The sequence below is a fragment of the Atta cephalotes genome (assembly GCF_000143395.1).
Source record: "Atta cephalotes unplaced genomic scaffold scaffold00039, whole genome shotgun sequence".
NCBI classification, from domain to species: domain Eukaryota; kingdom Metazoa; phylum Arthropoda; class Insecta; order Hymenoptera; family Formicidae; genus Atta; species Atta cephalotes.
The window spans coordinates 2429465-2441894 of record NW_012130103.1 but is presented as its reverse complement, the minus strand read 5'-3'; the positions used below and the strand labels follow the sequence as shown (position 1 = coordinate 2441894).

The 12430-nt window shown below is 28.7% G+C and overlaps 2 protein-coding genes across 2 annotated transcripts in view; both read left to right on the top strand.

The window, feature by feature from the left end:
- LOC105622043 (cullin-associated NEDD8-dissociated protein 1) overlaps positions 1-667 on the top strand; it is a 7911-nt gene extending 7244 nt beyond the window's left edge. Inside the window, exons 16-17 of the mRNA XM_012203478.1 lie at positions 231-377; positions 534-667. Of these exons, the coding sequence (XP_012058868.1) occupies positions 231-377; positions 534-667 (281 nt within the window). The remainder of the gene's footprint in view (positions 1-230; positions 378-533) is intronic.
- Positions 668-9806: 9139 nt separating this feature from the next.
- Positions 9807-11763, top strand: LOC105622042 (THAP domain-containing protein 2-like). Its single transcript, XM_012203477.1, has 5 exons — positions 9807-9868; positions 9980-10225; positions 10308-10510; positions 10614-10730; positions 11501-11763. Exons 1-5 carry the CDS (start codon positions 9807-9809, stop codon positions 11761-11763), a joined length of 891 nt encoding a protein of 296 aa, XP_012058867.1.
- The last annotated feature ends 667 nt before the right edge of the window (positions 11764-12430 follow it).

Sequence of the window (12430 nt, the reverse complement as noted above, 5' to 3'; positions counted from 1 at the left end):
TAATATATATATATATATATATATATATATATATATATACATTATACACAATATAAAATAATATAATATATGTGTATGTGTATATATATATATATATATATATACACATTATACACATATATTTTTAATTTACATTTCTGAAATTCTAAAAAATTACGTGAAGAATTCTGTAACACATTTTTTCTATTTTAAAATATTTTATTTTTGACTCTGTAACATTTGTTACATAGGGTTGGAGCGATTAGTCGACCCACTAAAGAGTACTTGTACAATGAAAGTAAAAGCGAATTCGGTGAAACAGGAGTATGAGAAGCAAGACGAATTGAAACGTTCTGCACTGAGAGCTGTCGCAGCGTTGTTAACTATTCCTGATGCAGGTAAATAGGATTATTTTAAAGTTGAATTAATTTAAATAATATATTAAAAGAATTCATTTAAAATGTTGGAAACTGAATAAAAGAATTAAATTATAACTAAAAATTATTTCATACAATGTGAAATTTATAACAGTCATTATTATATGACGTTTATAGATAAAAATCCATCGTTGAGCGAATTTGTCGTACAGATAAAAGCCACGTCAGAACTGATGCCACTCTTCGAAATAATACAAAAGGATTGTACCGGCAGTAACGTTAACGAAGCAAACGCAATGGATCAGAGCTAAGAGTAATCGACTTAATTCTTTTTTGTATCTCGTATAGATGAATATGGGTTAAGCGCGTTCGTGATCATACTCTATCTATAGTTTATTTCTATACATTATTTTTTCATTATTATATCTTCGATTTGAAGGTAGTTTCTAATAAATGTGAGTTAATGTAGCACATCATGTATAAATTTTAAAATAAATTTGCCGGCAATAATCATTTTATTATTATATGCATAATTTCCTTCTTTACAAATAAGTCTACATATAATTATCGTAAGAGTTTATAAGATAAGATCGTTGAAAGAAAGGACTCGATAAAAGATAACGATAACATAAAAGCAAAAAAATAGCGATTTTGAATATTCAAACCTTCATACTTATATTTAAAATGTAAAAATTATATTTATATTAATATTATGTTATATCATGTATAGACTGAAATCTATATTTAAGTCCGAATCGACGAGTCGAAAGCGAATCTGAAAGATAATCGATAAGTTCCGGAATTTAAGTTTAAATGTTAAGAATTGATTAAAATCAGTGAATAAGTAGAGTTGGTACAAGCTAACTTCTAAGGTTTGTAGATTCGGACTAATACATATATGTAATATCATATTTTTATTATGATACCGTATTTCATTCGGATGACCAACTTATACGCAATTATTGTTAATAAAATAAAATGATTAACAACGCGCACTTTTTTGTAGATTGGCGTTTCCATGGGCATTTCATTTAGTGCATTTGAAAATTGTTGAAACTTAAATGTGAAATGTATAATAATTGGCATTCAAATCATACCAGAGATATAAAATAGTTTTATTAATTAAAGTATTCTAAACATCCTTAGACTACGAACATTACTCAATAAATCTCTAAAATACAAAATAAGATTTTTATTTATATTCACATTTCATCAAAAGAATCGTCGAAAATATCAATTCATTCCAATGAATACATAGTAGATAATTAAAAGATCATTTACTAGACAATCAGTACATTTTACATTTTAAATTAAACTTATTTGTTTAAATATGATATGTTCACATAGTCCTAATATGTTCGCTTTATTTTCTTATCTATCTTTGCTACTCTTGCTTATCAGATATGATAAGACGCATGAATACAATATCAGTATCATATCTCTCTAACGAAAGGGATCATGATGTAAGAATATAATTTGAGATACATTTCTGATTAGTGGCAAATTTTTAATAGCAGCTTTACATTAGCTTAAAAAATTTGAGATCAATTTATGAGATTGATCATAAATTTCATTACTTTGAATAACTAAAATACATCGTTCACATTAGTCAACCAAGTCTTACATCACGTGGTGAATCATAGAACATAGTTTTTAATAGGAATGTTTGAATTATATTATCAACAATTGTATTATCAAGACGATCTGTCTCTTCAAATTCACATCTATTCTACTTCTATTCTACTTATCTACTCTAACAAAAATATTCAACTATTGTTCTGGAATATGGAAGTGTAAATATATTCCGGCGAGATTAATGTGAGCTTAGTATAAAACACGCGCAAATTTACAAAAAATCTTCACTACAAGTTCAATCATTATTTACATATGTATAATAAATGCGATTTAACTTTAATTTTTCGCAATCAAACTTCGAACAATCACGCATCTTCTATATAAATTGTCACAAAAGCCAGTTAATGGCAGAGATCATCCTGATTTGAAAATGAGGTATGTGCAAATATTTCTTAAACTTTCAGCTCAAAATTGATTGATTAATAGTTCTGACATGACGCTAATTAGTATGGTGTCAATTAAAATGTCTTAGCATGAGCAACATTAAATCCTTGGAATCGTCAGATAATCTGCAGTGATTAAGATACGTCTTCATTTATGTAAAAATGATTGATATTTCCTCGAACATGTCTCTAATGAATTGCCAGAGATGATGCTTCATCGATTCCATGATAGTCTCTCAGATCCTTTCAAAATGCAATTAATAGATTGATGAATTTTCATTACACATTTTCATTGCACATTTTTATTGCACATTTTCATTGACCAATATATCCATAATCTGATTTTGTTAGCGCGTTATTTCAATGTCTACATTATATTATATATTGATGCCATGGATCCTTTGGACGATATAACGCACAACTTATGTAACATTAATTTCCGAAAGACAGCCAGGAATGTCTTAGTGTTGATGTGGACAGCTCTAATACTGAAGTATAAAAATCTGCAAGCCTAGTAATCATATTCTTGGTGATTCTTGGGCTTGCATAATGCACTCTATGTGCATTATATGGAGCTCTTTCCAGAGACAATGCATGACTGCAGCAATTTAATGTTTGCGAAGATAACGTCCTTAGTTGTAGGACATTGAATATAGTGTTTATTAGTTAGTTTGCCGCAAGGGATCCAGTAATGCTGACGCAGCTTGACCAAGTGAGCAACTCCTTTATAAAGCATTTTCCAGTAACATGTTTTGATGACTATTGAAATGAGATGCCTGGAATAAGTTGATAATCTTCTATGTTGAGGTACAATGGCGTACTAAGTGAACATTGCTTGAACCGCGCTGTCCCTCAGAATCATAATTTGTCATGTGGTAGTATCCCTTTCATGCAATGTGTCTTGTTCGACGAATAATCCATTATATAGTTGAATGTCTACTGGAATAATTTAGGCACTTCTATTACTGGCCAACTTTATTTTTATTTACAGTAAGATGATAAAGGTGAAAAAATATCTCACTAATTTTTGTTAGAGATATTAAAAGCAAATTTTTCCGGCTGATCAGAGCGCTCTTTGTCATTTACATTAAAATGTTTTTGAATCTTCTAAACCAATATCTGTAAGTTGTTACAGATAGAGCATGCTTCCCATAAGCTTCCATTAGCAAATGACTTTCAGCAGCAGATTTCTTGAGATTAAAACAGAAAAGTAATGCTTCTTGCAAATGCTTTTTTTTTATATGAAACTCAACATTTTTAATATGATAAAAAATTGTGTTCTTTGCATCCGATCAAATGCTGATTATTAAAATCTATTGACAGTACTTTCATATACATCACAGCAGTCACTTTCGATATAAAATAGCACAAAATTCTTTTGTCTGAACAACAGTGAGAACGAGCACTAGAATAACGATTCAACACGAGCAGACAAGACATTCCCATTGTGATGGACAGATTATGCACTATCGATATGTATCTTTCAACAAGCAACAAAGTGTGACAATTATCATGTCATCTTTGTTTAACATTGACAAGGATGTAATTGTGTCCATTGTGTCACACCATATCATTTGTGTCGTTTGTTGGAAGGTACAATACTGTATCGCTTCGCTCTTAAGATTCGTCTTTAAACTTAATTCTCATAATAAATTGTATAATTATACTTTACATAATCTGGTAAAATTAATTGTCGATTGAATTATAGTAAATTCGAATTACGCTGAAAATTCTTACATCATATTGGATTAATGCATATTAAAGGCTACTAAATATAAAATATTTAAATGCAACAGCATATAATATAACTTCGATAATATATGAAATAATGTATGTGCATATTCTGTAATATCATTATTATAAGATTTTTAATCATTTAACAGTATTTACACATGCTCTTATATTTAACTTTATTAATTAATTCGTATATAACAGTCTTTAGCATGCATTTATCTAGTCAAGTTACAGAATTTATAACTAATAATCAGAGTTTATTCGAAGTCGTTTAGAGTCAGTATTTTTAGGCCATTTATACTTAGAATAACGAATACTAACGAAGAATAAGCTGTAAGTAAATCGATTAATTACAAACAAGCAATAAAGTAATAACAATAGTAAATAAAAAATGTTGACTTGCTTAGTGTTCACATTTTTCTATATGCTACTGGCCTTTTATATGCTACTGGCCTGCTAAACGCCGGATTTTTCGCATACGAATGTCAAATACAATTTCAGTAAAAAGAATTTATTATATTAAGCGACACACGATGCTTGTTTTTCTGCTGGATTGCTATCTGGAATCTTGCCACTGTATTAATTGCGATGCTTTCAGTGCCATCGCAACCAACGGTAGCAAAATACTAATCCAGCTAGTAATTCAGCAAGAAAACAAGCATTGTGTATCGCAGGCTTAATTGCTCAAAGAGCGACGCAGTTAGACTAGAATCCTATATTTATAAGAGAAGCGCGACTGGTGTTAAGTGTTCTGATTGATCATTGCATCATGTAATTAACGCCAATCATAAACTTACTTGAGAGCGTTTATATTGCCGTAATCTAAAAATTGATCAATCACTTTTGAATAGTTCTTTCTTATTGAATGGGAGGGAAACTCGATTGTGATTAGTCAATTCTTACAAATTATGGCTTCCTTTCTATATATTAAAAATAGCTGCTTAATCCTGGATCTATAATATAAGATTTTTAAGCTTTAAATTATAAGAAATGGACAAATCACAATTAATTATTCTCCTCGCATTTAACTGTAGTTGGTCAATTTCTTAACGGCTTAAGGCTTAAAACACCTATTGTAGATTCAGATTTATGGATGATTAGTAGATTTCATAAAATCTTCACGTTGCTTGCACTTTTTGCATTCGACATTTTTTGCTTTCTCTCTTTTCAAGATCAAATATATATATAATGATACTTTATTATCATATACAAATTAATAAATTTGTATTTGTCATTTTCTTATCATATTTTATTTTATCATATTTTCTTAAAATTTTCAAAAATATTTTAATTTATTAAATTTAATAATTTAATAATTTTTTTTTATGTGATAATAAAGTATTATTGTATCGAAAATAGTATTGGAAAAAAATAGTGAGATAATTAAATTAAAATATTTCGTTTGATAGAATCTCATAGAACTATCTCATAGAACATTTGCTGCAAGAAAAACTGCTGAAAATCTTATTAATATGTATAAAGTTCATTTAATCATAAAAATATGTATTCCACTTAATTTAAGAATAAAAATGTTATTTTTCCAATTTTTATAAAATAAAAAATAATACATAATATAATTTTAAAATACATTTAATTTTATAAAAAAATACTTAAACTTTAAAAAATTTTATTATTTATGAAAATTACAAAAAATAATATCATATTAAAGCGAATGCTTTTCTAAATCTGAAAAAATTTGTTCAGCTTTGGCATTTGAATAAGGAAAAGAAAGAGCTACTTCAACCAATAATTCTAAATTCGGAAAGATCTTTTCCTTATAATTCTTACATTCCACTATTTTGCTCCACATTTCGTCAATTTCCAAACAGGCTAGATCTTTTTTCTGTTGTTCGTTGAACATTGATGGCAAAATCCTCCATTCATAAGCTAATTTAGTAATATCAATATTATGTTCTACAATCATGGCAATACATGTTAAATCTTTAAATTTAAATCTACCTTTATCATAAAGAGCAATTTCTGGTTCTAAAAAAGTTAAATATTCCATGAGAGTATCTTTGTATGGTAAACGTTTTAGCAATTCTTGAGTTGCCTCTTTATAAAAATTTAAACCTGTTAATTTTATCTCTTGTCTATCTGGCAAAGGTAATGATTTTACAAAATGTTCACATTCTGATCCTAAATATATATTTTCTAAATTTAATATATGTTCCTCATTATTCACATCTAAATCATTAATATGCATTAATGCATTAAGAGTCATAAAATTCTGCACTAATTGATGAATTATTTGCTGACTATTTTCAAATAATTTATGTACTAAAATTTTAGACGATTGAAATAAAGCATTAAAGCTATTAAAAAGATTTAATACATATTTTAAAAACAAAAATACGCTTTAATTGTATTATTATTTAATTGAGATAAAATCAATTCCGTAATAGAATTGTCTTCTATTATTGCAAAATAATTTTTTAGATCTTCCCAATTTTCAACAATTTTAATAACGCAGTTTTCTAAAACAATCCATGGGAAATTTAACTTCTTTTCCAAATTAAATAATTTATAAATATCATCTAAAAGTGCACATCTTCCTGCATTGTTTAAAGTATAAGTGAAAATTTTGGACATCAAAACATCACAAGCCATAGGCAAGCTATTTTCATAAGCTTTTCTGGCTACAAATGTAAAGGAATGGCAAATACAATTTAAGGTTATAAGACAAGGTACTTCTTGTTTCAAATGTTGCATAAAAGAATTGCTTCCAATTATAACTGATGACATAGAACTATAAAAATTATCATATGCCAATCCAACAATATTTCTAATAGGAATTTTTTTTCTTCTAAAACATATTTGAAAATTTCAAATTGTTCATTTCTCTTTGAATCAACTGTGGAATAAGATGTGACTGAATGCATAAATAATTGTATCACAATTTTTTTATTTAAAGGAGAAACATATCGAACAAGAACGATTAATACTGTGTACCGATTATTTATACGATCATTTTTATAAATTTCAAAGATTAAAATTGAAAATCTGCATAACTGTAAACATTGATTCATAATTTCTTTATCTTCATGTTTTGGAATCATGTCTTCAACAATATCTTCTGCGCATTTAACTTGGCCTGGTAAAAAATCTTGAACAATCTTAGAATCTGTACAGATATCTTTCAATAATAAAATTAAATCATCTGCAACGTGAAAATCGATATCATGTTCAATAAAGAATGATACTAATTTAATTTCGGCTCTCTTAACCTTTTCTTCATGTGACAATTCCACTACATTATCAGTATTATCAATGTTATCAGTTTTTTCTTCTGCATCTCTATCCATTATTAAAAATAATATAATGATTTTTATCTTTACCTATTTTGTTGCCGAAAACGCCAGGAATTATCCAGAATCATCTAAAATCTAAAATTGAAACACAAGTCCGCAGAGACGTTTTAATTTCCTGGAAACATCTAGAAACACAATGAGAGCCACTAATCCTAGATTCTGCCTTGAACTCACAGGTCTAGTTTTCATCGAGAATTTAAATTAGCTCAGAATGTAAGAACCAACCAACTACAGTCGAGTATTTTTCTGTTACAGTCGAACGATAGGAAACGCTCGACTTGGTTGATCCAAAAACATAGAATATGGACTGCTCGTATTTAAGTAATATGGTCGACAAAAATGAGAGAGAGGATCCGTGGAAGATGGCCAATCTCCCTTTCATTCTCTCTCTCGTTATATCATTGAGTGGAAAGAGATAAAGATTGATCGTCTTCCACAGTCTCTTTCTCTCATTTTTGATCATACTATTTAGGGTAAAATCACACGACTGAAAACGACTGCAGAATAGAGAATAGGAGAGCATGCATCATTAACCCAACCTAGATTGATGCAAATCCTCGGGTCGAATACATATACATTATAGGTCACAGACTTTTATAACCAATTCATGCTGACAACGATCATGAGCAACATTTTTCTTCGTTTAATATTTGACAGACAACAAGGATAAAATGATTTTTAAGCGTTGTGAACATGAATCTGATAGCAGCCATGGTGTGCTCAGTTTGCAAGCGTCTCTCTCTAAAGCTAATTAGTTGCAAACTTGCAAGTTTGTTGCGACAACCAAACTGAAACTTGCATTTTGAAATTAACACTTTATATTGGCTGTCACAATAAACTCGCTATCTTGCAATTAATGTAGAACCGACTTAAGGGTGAGGTTCCATGAAGCGTATTTACCGCGTATCACGTAATCAATAATTAGTAAAACGAAACCACAAGCGAATCGCTTCTGAGGCTCTATTATTATATTCTTGAAAAGAAACGTATATGATAGTCTAAAGAAATATATTACGTATACTATAATATTTCCCTAGATTTTCGTATATATTTCTTTTCAAGAATAGGACCCTTGATTTATAACGCGATTATGCGATACACATCTTATGGTAAATACATTTCATGGGACACTAAACTATATGTACATTGGAATGGGCATCGAGGAAAATTCGGCCACAATTGAACAGCCGCCATTTTAGTTGGGGCGAATCAGAAGTGTTCGCGTGCGCATTGCGATCGATGTATCGATCGATGTACTATCGATGTATGGAAATCTATATGGACATGAATAGTATGGAAATAAAAATAATATCACTTCAATTTTATTAATCATTCAATAAAATAATATTAATAATACTTTTCATACATTGTTAACACATGTACAGGAATTGATATATTTAAGGCTGCTTTTTCATGTAGACGCTCAATGCTCAGCGTCAAAACAGGTGAGCAAAATTAATGCTTGCTATTCGTCAATTTTGTCACGTGAGCGTTGAGCATCTGCATGAAAATACAGATAATATACAGCCTAATACAGAAATTCTTACCTATGAAATGAAATGTCCTTTTTACTTCTCTGCCCATACCCAGGCATACATACTTCATGTTGTTGTTTGCACATTTTACAGTCACGCGATTTTATAATCTTTCAAAGTAATCTTTCAATTATAATCCCACATACATATCTTGCTGATATATGCGTCTCACTAAAAAGCACTAAATGTAAGTGCGCATGAGCATCTGAAAGCTTCTGATTTGTTTATATTGATCAAATTAAAATGGCGTGGATTAATTGCCATGATTTTCTATGCTTCTATGCTTCACGAAGATATCCAATGTATTATAGATCAGTGCTCTTAATGTGGATGTATATCAATTGCACACGAGCTAATTGCGCACAACCAATCACAGCGCTAAAAAAAAACTCCCTACGCAGAAGTCGCTGTGATTGGTAGTGAGCAATTACTACAGTTTGCAAGTGAACCACTAAGCTTTAGCTCCAGTATGTTATAGAGCTTATTATATATCAAAATTAATAGAGAGTGCGTTCTATTTAATGTATGTTTTATATTCAATTTTTATTGTTGTATAAGAAAAAATTGAATGGATTATATTGTAAGTATACATATATAATTAAAAACAAAAAATACATATAATGATAATAGCATGGCAACTTCAAATAATCGCGGCAAAATGGCGGCATCTGACTATCGTTCTTCTGATTTAAAAATACAATAGCGCATGGGTTTCTTCCATCATGATTGTCTCTCTTTTTATGGAAATTGTTACCTAACCTCTAGTATCTTGGTTAGAGTATTTAGAAGAGAGGATAAAGGAGAAATATCAAATTATTAATGTAAAAAATTTGCCTTTTAAATTTTGTGAAAATGAGACGATGTTGTTTTTGTAATATCATAAGAACTCATGAATCTAGAGTAACATTTCACAAGTAAGAATATTGCTTTATTTACATTATACCACAATATAAAGGTTATCTTTGTCTTATTTGAAGTATATAATCAAATTGAATGATTACTTTGTATTCATTCACTTATTGTAGGTTTCCTCTTAAAGATCAACGTCTTTTAAAACAGTGGATAAATAATTTTCCTACAAAAAATTGGACACCAACTAACTCTGCCATTTTATGCTCTAACCATTTTACAGAAGATTGCTTTGAGCGTTCAGCATTTAAAGTACGATTAAAACCTAACAGCATTCCAACGCGTTTTGATAGTCCTCCTCATTCCTATTGTATATATTGTAAACGAAAGCGTATATATAAATCAGGATATTCTTTTTTCAAGTAAGATTTAATAAATGTTTATATAATTGTAAATATAATATACTTAATATATATTTACTCTTTCAATGTATTGTAAACCAAGGTTTCCAGTGGACAAATCAGATCTTTTAAAGAAGTGGCTTGATAATATTGGAATCAAGAATTGGATTCCAAACAACAGCAGTCTTTTATGCTCAGAACATTTTGAAGAAACTTGTTTTCGCAAGATAGGAAAATATTTGAAACTAAAAGAGGGAAGTGTTCCAACAATATTTAAGGTTGAATATTTCAACGATATAAAGTCAGGTAAAAGCTTTATTTTTACATTCTCTATGAATCTCTCTTCAGTTATTAAAATAAAAATTTAATGAAGTTATATTCTTTATAACTGTTACTCTTATATCAACAGAAATAATTCCTCCTTATGAAACAAAATTTAATCAAAAGATACATTTCAATGATAATGATCAGTTTGATCCTCTACAACAGGCTTCTTGCAATGAATTAAGAAAGCGACACTCAGGAGGTAACTTTCATTTTTTGTTTTATTAGAAGTTAAAGAATTCACTAATTTATTCTTTTTTTTCTAACAAGGGAACACAACCAAGTAAATGTCTTTGATTTAAGCTTTTAATATGTTGTTCTATAGACAAAAATAGGAGACACATAAAGAAATACATGTCTTCTATTTTTGTCTGTAGAACACATACAAACTCATTTAAATTGGAGAGATTCATTTGATTGTATTCTCTTGTAAGTTTGAATGATACTTCTATGAATGAGAATATGTTTATTTCTGAAGAATCATTTATTATAAACATTGAAACTAATGATACTGAAACTAATAATATACAATAAGATAATTAGTTACACTAGTTACACTAGTTTACAATGAAAAATTACTTTGAACAGAATTAAGTGTGTTTCCTATAGAATTTTGAATGCTAAATTGTGTTATCGCAAGCTAAAAAATTCCAGTCATTCATGTTAAGTTCCAAACTAATTAAGATTTAATTAAGATTTAATGTTTAAAATGGTTTTTTTTAAACAATATTTGACATTTTCTTGTAAAAAAAGTAAATTTTATCTTGCAATTTGATTGGAAGGTCACGGATGTATTGTTTATTCCCTATGAAATGTATTTTTTATCTATAATGATAAATTACGCTGTGGTATCATTTTTGGTATCCAAACATATGTAAGAAAAACTTTGATTCAAAATAATTAAAAAAAAATTTAAAACTTGTGTAATTAGTATGAAATAATTTTTTTCAATATTATTTCAATTTTTTACAGAAGAAAATGACAAGTTATCGATGTCCGATAATACTGGAATTATAAGCTCAATAATCCATGATCATCATTATGATGCTTCTCCAGCAACACTGCGTAGAAAACTTGTAAAAAGTCAAAAAATATTAAAGAATAAGGACCGTATTATTAAACTTCAGAGACGACAACTTCAACATCTTCGAATACGCTTAATGAACTTAAAAGATATAATAATGAAATTACGACGTCAACGTATGATAAAGCCAGTGCATGAGAAAATTATTTGAGCTGCCTTAATTCAATTTGAGGTATAAAAGAATTTGTAGTGTCTTAGAAAATGATAAGTCGTTGAGCAAACGCCAATGTCCACAAATTTTGTGTTAACTAAATTTTTGTTTATCTTGTGCATATAATTGTGTGTGAGAACAGACTTTGTCTACAGCAAGTGCATTAAGATCGTGATACAATTTCATAGAGAGTTGGAATTCGTTTTGAAAAGTTTTATAACGTTAAAATATAAAGTTAAAAAACAACTATGAAGAGAATAGAGAAATTACTCTCATTTATTATGGATGAAGTGTCAATTAAAAATAAAGAATCCAGAGGAGATGGTAAAGTAGATTGTGAATTTTGCTGAATTTAAAACGGATGATACTTTGCAAGAAATCTGCAATACTTTAGCTTTAATGGTTTTATCTTTTGGTAATAGAAATTGCTTATTGATTATTTTTTAATTGATGAAGTTAATTCTAAAATATTAAGTTTATAAAAACTAGTTTAATTAAATGACATGAAATTGGAGTTATAATTATATCTTTAACTTTGGATGATACTAATGAGCACGCGTCTATAGTACAAATATTGAATACTAAATTTGACATTTAATTTTATAGAAAATAAAATTCTCTTTTTTTTATCCTGTAACTTAAAGATATGTTTATTTTGATAGTTATC

What these genes read in the sequence shown, in the direction of transcription:
- LOC105622042 (XM_012203477.1), top strand. Translation starts at nt 9,807, where the DNA reads ATGAGACGATGTTGTTTTTGTAATATCATAAGAACTCATGAATCTAGA. An exon ending in TCTAGAGTAACATTTCACAA is followed by an intron (nt 9,869 to 9,979) that starts GTAAGAATATTG and finishes CACTTATTGTAG; the next exon opens with GTTTCCTCTTAAAGATCAAC. An exon ending in TCAGGATATTCTTTTTTCAA is followed by an intron (nt 10,226 to 10,307) that starts GTAAGATTTAAT and finishes TTGTAAACCAAG; the next exon opens with GTTTCCAGTGGACAAATCAG.